At 38.7% G+C, this 16,223-nt stretch overlaps 1 protein-coding gene across 1 annotated transcript in view; it reads right to left on the bottom strand.

Moving 5' to 3' along the window:
* Positions 1–15,821, bottom strand: part of LOC118853723 (sodium/hydrogen exchanger 9B1-like) — a 66,785-nt gene extending 50,964 nt beyond the window's left edge. Inside the window, exons 1-2 of the mRNA XM_036763907.1 lie at positions 15,783–15,821; positions 7,190–7,310 (exon numbers count right to left, since the gene is read on the bottom strand). Of these exons, the coding sequence (XP_036619802.1) occupies positions 7,190–7,310; positions 15,783–15,821 (160 nt within the window). The remainder of the gene's footprint in view (positions 1–7,189; positions 7,311–15,782) is intronic.
* Between the last annotated feature and the right edge of the window lie 402 nt (positions 15,822–16,223).

Here is a 16,223-nt window from a genome sequence, read left to right as displayed (position 1 = left end):
AGAGAAATCATAAGGGACTTATTAAAGTGGAACTGTTTTGTTTACATTCCTACATGGAAAGATGATGTGTATAATTCATGAAACCTCAGTATTAGGGTAGCTGAAGGGAATACACACACACACACATATGTGTATATATATATACACACACACACACACACACACACACACATACATACAGAGGGCACAGGGTGAGTTGAATATGAAGGGATGATATAAAAAAATAAAATTAAATTAAGGGATGATAGAGGAATATATTGAGAGAGGAAGAAAGGGAGAGATAGAATGGGGTAAATTATCTCACATAAAAGTGGCAAGAAAAAGCAGTTCTGCTGGGAGGGAAGAGGGGGCAGGTGAGGGGGAATGAGTCAATCTTGCTCTCATCAGATTTGACCTGAGGAGGGAATTACATACACACTCAATTGGGTATCTTACCCCACAGGAAAGAAGGAGGAAGGAGATAAAAAAGGGGGAATAATAGAAGGAAAGGCAGATGGGGGAGGAGGTAATCAAAAGCAAACACTTTTGAAAAGGGACAGGGTCAAGGGAGAAAACTGGATAAAGGGTGATAGGATAGGAAGGAGCAAAATATAGTTAGTCTTTCACAACATGGGCATTGTGGAAGGGTTTTGCATGATGATACATGTGGCCTATGCTGAATTGCTTGCCTTCTTAAGGAGGGTGGGTGGGGAGGGAAGAGGGGAGAGAATTTGGAACTCAAAGTTTTAAAAGCAGATGTTCAAAAAAAAAGTTTTTGCATGCAACTAGGAAGTAAGATACACAGGCAATGGGGCATAAAAATCTTTCTTGCCCTACAAGAAAGTAAGGGAAAAGGGGATGGGGGGGAGTGGGGTGACAGAAGGGAGGGCTGACTGGGGAACAGGGCAACCAGAATATATGCCATCTTGGAGTGGGGGGAAGGGTAGAAATGGGGAGAAAATTTGCACTTCAAACTATTGTGAAAATGCTGAAAACTAAAAATAATAAATAATGATTTAAAAAAATAACTAAGTCATTCACAGATGATCATCATTATATTACTATTATTATAAACAATGTTCTACGCACTTCAGTTTTCATCAGTTCATGTAAATCTTTCCAGGTTTTTCTGAAAGCATCTTGCTCATTGTTTCTTATATCACAATAACATTCCATTACATACGTATACTACAGCTTGTTCAGTCATTCCCCAATTGATGGGCATCCCCTCAGGTTCCAATTCTTTGCCACTACAAAAGAAGCTGCTACAAATATTTTTGTACATATAGGTACTTTTCCCTTTTTTTAAAAAAAATCTCTTTGGGATACAGACCTAGTAGTGATATTGCTAAGTTAAAGGGTATGTGCAGTTTTATAGCCCTTTGGGCACAGTTCCAAATTTTTCTCCAGAATGGTTGGATCAGTTCACAATTCCACCAACAGTGCATTAATGTCCCAATTTTTCCATATCCCCTCCAACATTTGTCATTTTCCTTCTCCGTCATATTAGCCAATCTGATAGATAAGAGGTGGTATCTCAGAGTTGTTTTAATTTATATTTCTTTAATCAATAGTGACTTTGAGCATTTTATATGACTATAGATAGCTTTGATTTCTTTGTCTGAAAACTGCCGGTTCATATCCTTTGACCACTTATCAATTGGGAATGACTTATAGTCTTATAAATTTGACACACATATTTGAGAAATGAGGACTTTATCAGAAAAACTTGCTTTAAAATTTCCCCCCAGTTTTCCACTTTCCTTCTAATTTTAGCTGCATTGGTTTTTGTTTGTGTAAAACCTTTTAAATTTAATTTAATTAATTTAATTTAATTTAAAAAAGTACCCATTTTATATCTTGTAATGTTCTCTATTTCTTGTTTGGTCATAAGTCCTTCTCTTATCCATAGATCTGGCAGGTAAACTAATTCCCTGCTGCCCTAATTAGCTTATGATATTACCTTTTATTGGGCAGCTAGGACACACAGTGGACAGTATACGGTTCCTGAAGTCAAGAAAACTCATTTTCCTGAGTTCAAATCTGACCTCAGACATTTACCAGCTGTGTGACCCTGAGCAAGTCACTTAATCCTGTTTGCCTTAGTTCTTCATCTGTTAAATTAGCTGGAGAAGGAAATGGAAAACCACTCTAGTATCTTTGCCAAGAAAAGCACAAATGGGGTCACAAGGAGTGAGACATGACCGAATAACAGCAAATTATCCTTTATGTCCAAATCACGTACCCATTTTGATTTTATCTTGGTATATGGTGTGAGTTTCTGCCAAATTGCTTTCCAGTTTTTCCAGAAATTTTTGTCCAATACAGAGTTTTTGTCCCAGAAGCTTGGATCGTTGCATTTATCAAACACTAGATTACTATGGGCATTTACTACTGTGTATTATATCTATTGTATCTATTCCACTGATCCACCCCTCTATTTCTTAGCCAATACCTGATTTCCTTTGGAATTAAAAAAAAAAGACAAGATTTGGATATTGAATGTTCTTAAAATGTGTTTAAAAATTTTTTTTGGTGATATAATGTTCATCGTATTTTGTTTTAAAGAATGTTTGTAGCAATTGGAGGACTATTGTTAATGAGAGAATTCCCACTGTCCTTAGATATTTGTTCTTGTTCCTCACCACACTAACCCTCCTCTCTGTTTATACCATATCCATCCTTACTGAAAAACCATGAGGGGAAAAAAAAAGCTAAAAAATGTTTTGGGCATATTCAGAGCCATTTCCTCTGCCAGGTATGCACTTTGTACTAAGATTACGACATCAGAGTTCATAATAGGCTTGAAGCTTCCTAAGTGTCTCATTGTGGAGTTCATTTCCACTTTGATTTGAAAAAGTTACAATGGGTGATTGCGGAGGGAGGGGGTGGGGTGGGGATGGGGAGCTCACTTCCCTAAAGTATCCTTCACAATTTTTCCAACCCTAGGTCACTATTGTGTTTGACACCTCTTGGAATCAAATTAATCCAAGGCAGTAGTTCCTATTTAATGGTTTGCAAACCCCTTGGGGGTTTACACCAATGGTTCCAGGAGTGCACATTAAAAATTCTGGTATGGCGTCTAAATCTGTAAATAACTGCCTAATTATGTGACAAATAGATTTTCCCATTGTAACAGCAAACATGTGCATATTTGAAGCATTTTAGGTTTGTTTCTGTAGCAATTCAAAACTTTCATGATCATGTACACACAATGATTTTGGTATTTGTGCAGCAATTACATCAAACTCTGACTGCTTCTAAGTTACTGTGTTCTTGCTGTTTTGACCAGTCATCAAACTACTTCTGAACCACGATAAGGGTTTGACATTGGAACATCAATTCCCAGCAGATGGAGAGATGAGTGCACAAACCCTCATTTGTGTACAGTACACCGCACTAGTGTAGCTCTCTCCTTCCTCTTGGTTACCTTGTAATTGTAACTCATCGGCTAGGTAATCATATGATCAGGAAGGTTTGCATTCTTTCAGCTCAGATTTTGCGTTATTTGAACATCATGATAGTGTGGCATGTACATTAAATGTCATCTACAAACCATCAAGGACCAATGCAAACTTTTGCAGACACAATCCTTCTATTACCTCTCATTGTGGTATTAAGGCTGTTTTCCATTTCAAATTTATCCCCTGCATATATTCCCTTTCTTTTATTTGGTGGATTTCCAAATGAACTGATTGCCAATACTGGGTGGTTGTTCAGTAGAGTTTTTGTGAGTGTGTGAGAAGAGAAGAAAGACAAGGCTGAAAAGGTTTCTTCCTTAGTAATGTTAGTTTATATAAAAACACTGTTTAAAAATGAAACAATATAGGAAATTGAACTTTAGGTAGATTTATTATTTAATACAGTATTAGTCACTAGCCAGTTGAAAGGTAAATATTTCATATTGTAACTAGGTATTAATTTTCTTTAATTAGTTAAGAAGCTAAACATCTTTTAAAAATTCCATCTCTCATCAAGAAAGCCTATAAAAATCCTACCATTTTCTATCACATATTGGTGTTTGACTATTTTCACTTTATTCTTGTTTTAAATAAAAAACAGGAATAAAGTCGATGTAGAACAAAATTTGACTGTATTTTTCTGTTCAAATAAAAAAGTTCAACATCAAAATTAGTTTACATATGATTATTATAATATGTCAAACTTCAAAACTGTAACTCACTCCATTTTAAATGTTTTGATCAGATTTGTAAATTAAAAAGGTTTAATATGAAATCTTCTGGATAATAGTAAAAATACATGGTCTTGCTGCATTACTTATTTTGATTGTTATAGAGCATCATTCATTCCACATCAAATATTCCTAATTATTTCATAATTAGGATTTTATAATATTATACCTAGAATTTTCATATTTATAGATAGAACAAAATATTTTATAATTATATAACGTAAATCTTAATTTGGAGCTTTTTAAGGCAAAAGTTATCGTTGTAGTTGTAAGCACTTAATGAATAAATTTATGGGCAGCTAGGTGATGCAGTGGATAGACTGCAGGGCCTGAAGTCAGGAAGACTCATCTTCCTGAGTTCAAATCTGGCCTCAGAAACTTATTACTTGTGTGACCCTGGGCAATTCATTTAACTCTTTTGCCTCAGTTTCCTCATCTGCAAAATGATAGAAGACAATGATAAACTACTCCAGTATCTTTGCCAAAAAAACCCCAAATGAGGTCATGAAGAGTCATGCATCACTGAAATGACCAACAACAAATGAATAAATCTAAAATAATATTTTTTTCTTTGTTGTTAAAAGGGTTCCTGCAAGTAAAAACCTTGGGAACCACTGATCTATGATCACAGATACAGAAGGATTCCACAGCAGTTTGTACTTCAGTGTATTCAGTGTGTAAAGGCTTCGCGGGAAATAATCTATATTGGATAAATTTCCATAAGGATAGAAAAGAAATGCAGATAGGAAACAAGAGAGATCAGAAAAGTATGAGCGAAGGTAGAAGGAAAGAAGTCAATAAGAAAAGGAATGTTACAAGAGAAAAGGAAATATTTGGTTTAAACTGTATAAAACTCTGGTTTCTACCTCATGGAGAAGAGATAAATGCAAATTATTCATCAGTGGGACCTAAAGTTAATTCTACAAGAGTAATTGCTCTTGTTTTATCTTTTTTTTAAAAGTTTTAATTTTTTTCGTTAAAAATTTTGTCACTCCCCTCATTACAGAAAAGGAAAAAAAAAGCAAAACCCTTATAGCAGGGGCAGCTAGGTGGTGCAGTGAATAGAGCACTGGCCCTGGAATCAGGAGTACCTGAGTTCAAATCCGACTTCAGACACTTGACACATTTACTAGCTGTGTGACCTTGGGCAAGTCACTTAACTCCAATTGCCCTGCCTTCCCCCTGCAAACAAAACAAAACAAAACAAAACCAAACCAAAAAAACCACTCTTATAGCAACTATGCAAAACCAAAACTAATTCCTGCTTTGGCCAGGTCCCAAAAATAGGTGTCTCAGATTGAATCCTGAGTCCCTAGGAGGTGGGTTGCATGTTTCACCATGGATCCTTTGGTTAGACTAGAGACAGAGTGAGTATGGTTTGTCTCTGTGGGTCATGTGACAAACAGGGGAGAGTGCACAGTGGCAACCCTACATTTTTCACGGGCTACGCAAAATCCTTTGGCCAAATTTCCCTGAAGTCTCTAGTGGAACAATCTGGGGGCAGGGAAATGATAGAGAATGCCAGTTCCTCTCATTTTGGCTTCTCACCAGAGTCTCCTCCCTTCAGTGACCTGAGGAGAGGTTGCAACATGTATGTTTCCTCTCAAAGCCAGAAGAGCCAGGATCTCTCTTTTCTCTTCCTCTCACCAATTCTTTCAGCCTCTCACACATGCTTAGGACACTGAGTAATCAACCTGCACCAATGAGGAGAGGCCCCTACACTTAGCTCTTGAAGATGAGAGTTACATAAGCAAAACAAAACTTTCTCATCCTGAATGGAGGAATTAAAAGGGAAAAAAGAAAAAGAAAAAAGAATAGAACTAGAATCTAGGGGTGTGCCCATCAATTGAGGAATAGCTGAACAAATTGTGATATGTAAATGAAACAGAATATTACTGAGCTATAAGAAATGATGGTAGAAGAGAATTCAAAATGTGAATTGATGCTGCACAGGGAGAATAATTTTTTAAAGGACAGCACTGTGCAGAAGAACGGCTTTGAAAGACTTAAGAACTGTAACCAATGCGAGGATCAGCCAGGTTTCTGGAGGACCTCTGAGGAAGCCTATCACTCACCTATTGACAGAGAGCTGATGGACTCAAAGTGCAGAAAAATATACATTTGGAGGCATGGCTACTACATATATAGATTCATCTTGCTTGACTATACTTATTTGTTATGAGAGGTTTTTTTTTTCTCCTTTCTACTGGTTTTTAAATTAGGGGCAGGAGGAGATAAGCAATAGTGATGCCAAAAAAAGAAAGAAAGAGGGCCATAGAAATCACACACACACACACACACACACACACACACACACCACAGCACGGAAAGGAATGGCAGAAGGGAGTTCAGAAAGAAACACAGAAGCAAGACAGTTCTAAAAGTTATATGTGGGATTACTAGATAATTATTAGAAAGTTGCATGAAATAGAGATTCATGGTTTCATATACAACTCTCCTTTTATGTCCTAGTGTATATAATATATAAGCAGATGCTTTCTCTTTTGGTATTTAAATTTTTTTTAAATTTAACATAGATGTCAAAAGTATATTTGAAAAGAAAATATTTCATAGAATTACAGAACTTTAAGCTATCTAGTCCAAATAATTTCTAAGTCTAAGAAAAAAAATCAACATGAAAACATCTAGGGAAGATTAAAATGTAGACCTACAAGAGATAAATACTTATTTCAACAACCTTTCCAATAACCAAAAAGTGATACCACTATCTCATCTGGTTGGCGGAATGTTTTAATCGTTCATTGACAATGATACCTACATCAAGTGCCAGTCATATTGTAGGATCTGAATAATAATGAGTGAATGAGGCAATGGGCTTTGTGATGACTTTTTAAACTAAGCTATTTAAGCTCTGGTTTCCTAACCTGTAGGACTAGGATAATAATAAAAAGCTGTTGTGAGCAAAATTCTTTGTAACCCTTAAATCACCACAGAAAAGTGAGTTGTGAGTATTCTGCTTAGAATTTCCCCATTTCTTTCTAACTTGATCTTACATACCAGATGTTATCACTTCATTGCACTTCCCTCTGGGTGGGCATAATGGGCATAATTTAGACTTCTTAGTTTTCGTTGATTCTTCCAAAAGGATGGTTTCTTCAACTTTTTCATCTTCAAGGCTCTAAAGCAAATAATAAAATCTTATCAGAAGTATACTTTTGATAAATGTTTTGTGAACTGAGTAAATTACCAGATATTTTTAAAAAATCAAACCCTTTATTATTACCATCAAGAATGGGAATGAGGGGCAGTTAGGTGGCACGGAGGATAGAGCACCAGGCATAGAATCAAGAGAACCTGAATTCAAACGAGACCTCAGACACTTACTAGCTGAGTGACCCTGGCCAAGTCACTTAACCCCAGCTGCCTTCCCCCCAAATGGGGATCAAATAGAGACTAATATCCTATGGTGTCTTCATTGATAACAATTATAACATTAATACTTACATTTATATAGTGGTTCAGTTTGCAAACAGTGAATGAAGTGGCAGTCTGAGGAGTTACAATGGTGTTTCTAGTTCACCTTGACTCAAAATTATATAAACATGAATTGTCTGGCACTCAAGTGTACATTTATGTAGATGTCATGTGTGTCTTTATAACAGATATGTAATTAAAAGTCCCCCTCAAAAATTCATAACCATGAAAGATTATAAAAGCTAAATTGGACAATTTAGCAATAGTGATGCAATAGTGATATAAAACCATGGCTTTTGCACAGACACAGCAAATGTAACTAAAAAAAGTTATGGATTAGGAAATCTTTACATAAAACATCTAATAAAAGTCTGATGTACAAAAGCTACAGGAAATTGACACAAATTTATGACTAAGCTTATCTCCAATTGATAAAGTCAAAGAATATGAACAGCTTTCAAATAGCGGAATGCAAATGATCAACTACCACATTTAAAAATAAATATTTTTTTAATTATAAAGAGAAATGTAACTAAAACACTGAGAAATCACCACACACACACACACACACACACACACACACACACACATGCACCAAATTGAAAATAAGGGTAAACAATGGAAAAAATCATTGTTGGAGGGGTGGTGGGGAAGTCAGGCACACTAATTAATTCTTGGTTGGTGGAGATCTGAACAGATCCAAGCATTCTGGAAAACAATTTGGAATTACATGAGAAAAATTACTAAATTGTTAACCCCACCCCACTCCCCCACTCCTGCACCCTGCCTAGAGCCAAGAATGGAGATAAGGATAGGAACTGGACCTGTGATTTTATTGATATAGAGAAATTCCTTCTTCAGGTCTGCACTCTTTCAGCAATTTATGATATTAAGAGTCACCTAGAACACTGAGAAGGTAAATAACTTTCCCAGTGTCACATAGTCATTATGTGTCAGAACCCAAGTGTTCCTGATTAAAGGCCAGCTTAGTGGCTTTCTCTATGCCACACCATCAAGCAAATTACATCAAATTCCTCCTCCTCATGACAATATCATAAATACTTGAAGAGTACTCTCACATCCCAGTTACATTTCCTATTGCCTAGGCCTTTTATTAAGGGGATTTGTTCTATAAAGTTTGAATTCAGTCAAAGTGTCGCACTTGAAGACCTAGAAGGCCACATATGGCCTCAAAGTCTCAGGTTCCCCACCCCTGGCTAAGCTAAGTATCCCCAGTTCTTTCAACCAATCATGAAATGTCATGGTTTGAAGACCTCTCTCACTGTCCTGGTCATCCTTTCTAGGGGATCTTGATTTAATCGATGTGTATAATACAATGCAGCATTCAGAACTGAGCACATAGTTCTAGATAACTTATGATCAGGGCAGAGTTTCATGGGCTCACTTTCCATATTCAGGACAATAAAATTTTCAATGCTACCTCAGGTTACAAAATCTCTTTTGGCTGTCATATTCCACTGTCCTTGAACTTGTAGCCCACAAAAAGAATATAGGGTGTGTTCAGGGAAGACTAATACCTCGGTATGATGGGTGCTGAGCCCTTTTCAGGGCTGCTTTCTACCTTTGGTGTCCACTTGTTCCACCTAACTTTCACCTCTGTCTCCAAGAAGCTGTAGCATGTGCAGCAGCCACACCCCAGTCAACTGTTTCAGCAGACAGGCTAAACCAGGTCGAGGGTAACCAACAGGTCTCAAACCCATTGGTGAGTTAGGGGGATGTCTACCCCAAGCACATGAAGATTTCCCCTGGTAAAATGGGCAGATGAGAACAATTTGTTCCTGTGGGGAGCCAGCTATGTCCTGTTTAGGCTTCTTAGACCTCTGCAAGGCAGGGTCAATTGAAAATGGGTCTATTCATGGCTAGGCCAGGTGCAGGATAAGAAGATGTGGTAAAGAAAACCCACCTTCGCAGCTGATTATCCACATGGGAAAGAACAGAAATGTTCCAGTATGTTTATCTACATGGGAAAGAGTAGGAATGTTTCAATTTGTTAGCCTGTAGGATACTGGCGTCTCGTTTCCAGGAACAAGGAGACAAAAAACTTAGTCAATGCTTTATTGTACTTTTCCTTGAAGTCAGGATGACTCAGCAATTAACCTGTATAAAATACTGTCAGTAACTCCATTAAAATCAGTCTATAGCTTCACTATACGACTCGCTTAGCCCCATGTCTTTGTCTTTTTGTGTTCATTACTTCATCATATGGTCACGCCATCACAGGATAGTTGACACCACCGCTGCGGGACATGTTCCAATGGCCATGAAGGCACTGAAGTAGGCTCTGTGGAGAGCTTAGAGCTTGGTTAGACATTGACACGCCAAGGTCATCCGCTACATCTTGAGCCATTACCAGTCATCTTGACTCTCTCACCACTGGACTGTGATGACTCTGGAGAAGAGAGTGAGGCTGACAACTTCATGCAACTCTGCCTCACTTAAATCCAATCTACCCACGAATCAAAAGACATCACCCATACCATTTCACCTTTATACCTTTCTCAAAGTCCTGTAGTGACAATCAAGTGACGAAGCAGCGGGTGCAGATACACTGGGAGCTGTAGTCACAATCCTGCACACAGGCAGCCCAGGCCACAGAGTCGTTTCTCACTGGAAGCAGCAGTGGGATTTGGCAGCCCCCTCAGTGTCTGAGCAGTCTTTTAAGGATCACACTGCTCACCTCCTGGTGTGAGGAAGGGGCTAGAAAAAGTGCCCTAAAAATTGTCTGCTTACCCAACCCTGGCCTGATTACTGTGGCAGGTCCAGGGAATCCCACTCTGTGGTCAAAACACACAAAAAAAGTACAAAAACCTCTGCAAAGATGATTCCACTCAACATCAGCACATGGAATGCGCACAGACTTATAGACAACACAAAACCCAGTAGACCTGAGAGATGAACAGCTCCTGTTGTGACAGAACTCAGCAGATATCACATCCAAATAGCAGCCCTGAGTGAAACAAGGCTGGCAAATGAAGGCTAGCTTACTGAAGTGAAGCTGGATACATGTTTTTCTGGAGTGGCCAAAGTGAAGGGGAGCACTGTGAAGCTGGTGTAGGTTTTGCAATCAAAACTAATCTAGTCAAAAAGTGTGTACGCCTGCCAAAGGACTGAACAATAGGCTCATGACAATGTGATTGCCACTTGCAGGAAAATGTCATGCCACCATCATCAGTGCCTATGCTCCCACCATGACAAACCCTAGTGAGGTAAAAGAAAAATTTTATGAAGACCTGGAGACTCTCAGCATCAATATGTCAAAAGAGGACAAGCTTATAATTCTGGGTGACTTTAATGCTAGAGTAGGCTCAGACTACCAGACTTGGCAGAGAGTCCTGGGGAGGAATGGAGTTGGAAACATCAACAGCAATGGTGACTTACTACTGAAGACTTGTGGAACTCATGACCTTCTCATCACCAACACTGTCTTCCATTTATCTAAACACAATAGTACTTCATGGATGCACCCTTGCAGCAAACATTGGCATTTGATAGACTATGTGACTGCAAGGAGAAGAGACAGACAGGATGTGAGAATGATGAAGGAAACGTGTGGTGCAGAGTGTAGGACTGATCATAGACTTATCCTCTCCAAGCTAAATATTCACATTCAATGGAAGTGGCAGCCACAAGGCAAAATGACTACCAGAAGAATTAATGTCAACAAATTAGAGCTCTTCTCTGAGAGGGAAGAGTTTGTTGCTAATTTGGAGGGAAAGTTGAGCCAGCATAAAATAGCAACAGTGGAGCAGAAAAGGAGTGGGCAGCTTTCAGAGATCTGGTATTTGCTCATCTAGGCTGGAATACTAGTAAACACTAAGATTGGTTTGATGAAAATGTTGGGAAAATTCAGAAGCTGCTAAATGAAAAATGAGAACTCCATAGGGTTTACCAGCAGGATAGTTTATCTTTCTCTAAGAAGGCATCATTTCATGCCTTCAAAAGTAAAGTACAAGCAAAGCTCAGAGAGATGCAGGATTCTTGGCTCAGCAAGAAGCAGATGAAATTTAGTTTCATGCTGACCGTAACAATCCAAAGTGCTTTTATGACGCCCTGAAGGCTATTTATGGGCCAAAGATCTATGGTGCATCTCAACTACTCAGTGCTGATAGAGCCACATTGATTAGTGATAAGGATAAGATCCTAGAGAGATGGGTTGAACACTTCCATAGTGTTCTCAACAGACCATCATCAATCAATGCTGAGGCCATTGACCATTTACCTCAGTTTGAAGACTATCCCTCCCTCGCTGAAGTTCCAACGGAAGAAGAGGTTTTGAATATCATTAGACTCCTTTAGTGTGCAAAGCATCTGGTGATGGTTCTATTCCAGCTGAGAGTTATAAGGTAGGAGGTCCATTGCTCATACAAAAGCTGACTGACATTTTCCAGGTTGTATGGCAAGAGGAGGTTATCCCCCATGAGTTTAAGGATGCTTCCATTGTCCATTTCTATAAAGGTAAAGGAAACAGATTGTCCTGTGACAATCACAGGGTGGTCATCTCTCTCTTAGTCATTGCTGGCAAGATTCTTGCCAGAGTCCTCTTTAATAGGCTGATCCTTCACCTGGAAGATAGTCATTTACCTGAGAGCCAGTGTGGCTTCAGAAAAGGCCGAAGAACAGTCAATACAATGTTTGCTGCCTGACAACTCCAGGAGAAAGGCTAGGAGGAGCAGAGCAGAGGTCTGTATACAATGTTTGTAGATCTGACCAAGGCCTTTGATACTGTTAGTCATGAGGGCTTGTGGAAAATTATGTCAAAATTTGGTTGCCTGGAGAATTTCACCAGCATTGTATGTCAATTTCATGATAGCAGGCTTGCCCAGGTTCTGTATAATGGACAATGCTCGTGCTTTCCTAGTCACCAATGGAGTGAAACAAGGCTGTGTGCTTACTCCCATGCTTTTTAGCATGATGTTTTCAGTCATGTTGTCAAATGCTTTCAATGAAGATTGACACGTCATCAAGGTCAGCTACCACACTGATGGTAAATTCTTCAGCTTGAAAAGGCTACAAGCCAAGATCAAAGTGGAGGGAGTATTGGTGCATGATTTTCTGTTTGCAGATGATTGTGCACTCAATGCAGTCTCTCAAGTTGAGATGCAACAAAATATGGGTGAATTCTCTGCTGTTTGTGCTAATTTTGACCTAACAATTAATACCGAGAAAACACAGGTGTTCCATCAGCCACCACCACACCATCCATATGTGGAACTATCAGTTACAGCAAATGGAGAAGTTTTGAATGCTGTAAATAAGTTCACTTACCTTGTGAGTGTACTCTCCAGGGATGTACACATTGATAATCAGGTTGACACACGCATTGCCAGAGCTAGCTCAGTGTTTGGGAGGCTCAGAAGAAAAGTATGGGAGAGAAGAGGTATTAGACTGATTACCAAATTGAAGGTCTACAGAGATGTTGTGCTGACCTCATTGCTGTATGCCTGTGAAACCTGGACAGTCTACCAGCACCGCGCTTGGAAACACAATTGCTTCCATTTGGCTTGTCTTAGGAAGATTCTGAAGATCACCTGGCAGGATAAAGTACCAGATGCTGAGGTCCTCACTCAAACTAAACTGCCAAGCATTCAACCTCTGCTTCAGAGAGCGCAGCTCCAATGGGCTGGCCACGTTGTTCGAATGCAAAATGTACACTTGTCAAAAAGACTATATTATGGAGAACTTACACAGGGCAAGCATTCTCATGGTTGTCAGAAGAAGTGATACAGGGACACTCTCAAGGTCTCTCTTAAGAACTTTGGGATTGTGTAACATGGGAGACACTGGCACAGCATGGCGTGCCCACATCAGAGAAGGTGCCGTGCTGTATGAGCAAAGCAGAATTGAGACGGCTCAAAGGAAATGCAGAACGCACAAATTTGGAGTATCCATCCCAAATGTTCATGCGGACTATTTGTGCCCAACCTGTGGTAGAGCATTCCAAGCTCACATTTGTCTGATCGGCCACAAAGGACAACAAACAAACAACCAGTCCACAAATACCTTCAGGTCTTTTTTATACAAAAACACACCCCTGGCCACACTTACCCAATCTTAAGCTTTTAAAGATTTCTTTTAACCCAAGTGTAGGATTTTACATTTCTTAAATTATGGCCAATAAGTCTAGGCTTTTGAAATCCTCTTGTATCCTACTCTTAGCACTGTGTTATCTACATATTTGATTAGCGTGTCACCTATATCAGTTGAATCGAATCAGTGTACTTAATGATATGCTAATAAATGCTTTTAATTTATATTTATTTATTAAATTCAGCTAGCTGGGGCTGAATTTAAAATATACTTAATCTGCTAAATGCACTACTTAGCATGATAAAGCAAATGCTAAGTAATAAAATTTTATGACTTTTAAAATATTGTTGTTGTTTGTTGTTTGGTCCTTCAGTCATGTCTCATTCTTTGTGACTCCATGATCATAGTCCATGGGGTTTGCTTGGCAAAGATGCTGGAATAGTTTGCCATTTCCTGTTCCAGTGCATCCCCATTTTACAGATGAGGAACTGAGGCAAATAGGGGTTAAGTGACTTGCCTAGGGTCACTTAGCTAGTAAGTATCTAAGGCTAGATTTGAACTTGGATGTTCCTCCGCAATCCGCTGTACCACCTTGCTGCCCCATTTTAAATATTGTGTATTTCAGATTTTTAATGAATGTGGAAGGAACCCCTTCCCAAATTAGTGGTATTTTCCTCACTAGAATAGCTATTCTTTTAAAAAAAATTTTTTTTATTGATATCTTTAGTTTTTACATTCCCTTACGTTCCCTAATGTACTGTCCCCCCTCCCAGTCTCAGAGAGCCATAACAAAGAATAAAAATGAAGGAGAAAACCAGTTCAGCAAAACTGACCAACACTTCCAAAAATCTGATATTACACACAGTGTCCCACATCTAGAGTCTCCACCTTTGCAAAAAAAAAAAAAAAAGAGGGAAGTGCATTTTCACATCTCTTCTGGGGAAAGTTAACTACCCTATTTTTAAAATTTTTAGTTTTCTTTTAAATTATGGAAATAAACATCAACAAACATGGGCATTTCAATATGCAAAGAAGAGAAAAAGACTGAATATGCAATTATGAACTTCTTTAATGTTCAGGAAAAGAAAGTGAGGCTGGTGATTTTTGCACAGCCCTCCCTCACTTAAATCCACTTCACTTGCAAGTCATGGCATCACCTTCCTGGGGTCATCGTCCTCTTTGAGAAAGAAGGACAAACCACATACAACACAACACAACAACTTTTGTAAGAGAATATAAATGTACATTTAATTAATACATCAGTAACAAAACCCTCTGTTGGTCTGTGTCTCATTTTGAACTTCCTTCTAAGGCTAGCTATTCTTATACCATTATGTAATTAAGAGCTAACAAAGGACCTTAGAGATTATAGTCCAAGCACTTCATTTTAAAGAGGAAGAAAGGGAGACTCTGAGAGGTTAGATCAAGGGGACACGTAGGGTCACATAGTAGGGCGACAGAGCTTGGATTTGAACCCAAGTCCTTTCACTCCTTTTCAATTTAATAAATATTTACCAAGTACCTCTACTATGCCAGGCATTGTTTGAGATGCTGGGGATACAGAGATAAAGATGAAACTGCACCTATTCTGAAGGACCTTACATATATCTTGGGAAAGCTTACATTCTAAAGACATTATTTAGGGGGCACTGAGATCTCATGCCCTGGGTTGTGTGGCAGGTGAAACTCTAGAAGGCCCAAAAAGTGATAAAAGCGTTTGAGTACAATCTATGGACACATGGTCTAGATGTCATTGTCTTGGTAAGGTTAGAGAGGGTCATCATCAGAGGGCTGGCCACCAAGTGATGAGATTCTCAGCTTTGTTCCACCTACACTACTCGCTCATCTCTAAGCCAATGGGTCTAGCCCTCACAAACACCACCTCTTTAGCTTTTACCTAAACCTATTTTGATCCTGTAATCACTTTGTTCCACCCTCCCTCTTTAAGCATCTCTATATGCCCATAACCAACCTCTGCTCATTCCCCCAAAGCATTTCTCATACTCGAATAACCAACCACTAAAAAATTTGATTAGTGTTTACACTTTATATGAAATTTTCTAGAAAAATATGAATGAACCTTCTGTCTGATGATTGAAATAGTTTTGTAAGACATGACCAACCTTACCTGAGTAAATGCTTGGGGGTCTTCATTTTTCACTTCCATGATGTGTTTGCTAGGAAGGATTTAAAAGGAAAAGAAAACTGAAAAAGGAACTAGAACACATACTCAGCAATCAAGCCAGATGGGACTCTTGTCCTCAGATGTTTCTTTTTAATCACTAGGAGAATGCTAGGTTTGGGGTCATGAGCCTAGGTTCAAATTCTGGGTCTGCCACTTTCACCCTTTATGATTTTAAACAAGTCATTCACCCTTTCCTGGACTCACTTTCCTCACCTAGAGAAAGATGAGGTTCAACTAGAAGGACGTAGGACACCTCTTAACTCTAAATAATTTGGCTCTTATGGTTTCTCTCTTCACATTGCAAAAATAAGCAACAATTTTCATTTGTTTTTGCCTGTCAGACTACTCCTCAGTTTCTTCTGCCAATTCTTCATCTGTCTTCTA

Source organism: Trichosurus vulpecula, chromosome 6 (assembly GCF_011100635.1).
Source record: "Trichosurus vulpecula isolate mTriVul1 chromosome 6, mTriVul1.pri, whole genome shotgun sequence".
Classification (NCBI taxonomy): Eukaryota; Metazoa; Chordata; class Mammalia; order Diprotodontia; family Phalangeridae; genus Trichosurus; species Trichosurus vulpecula.
This window is presented reverse-complemented; position numbering and strand designations above follow the sequence as displayed.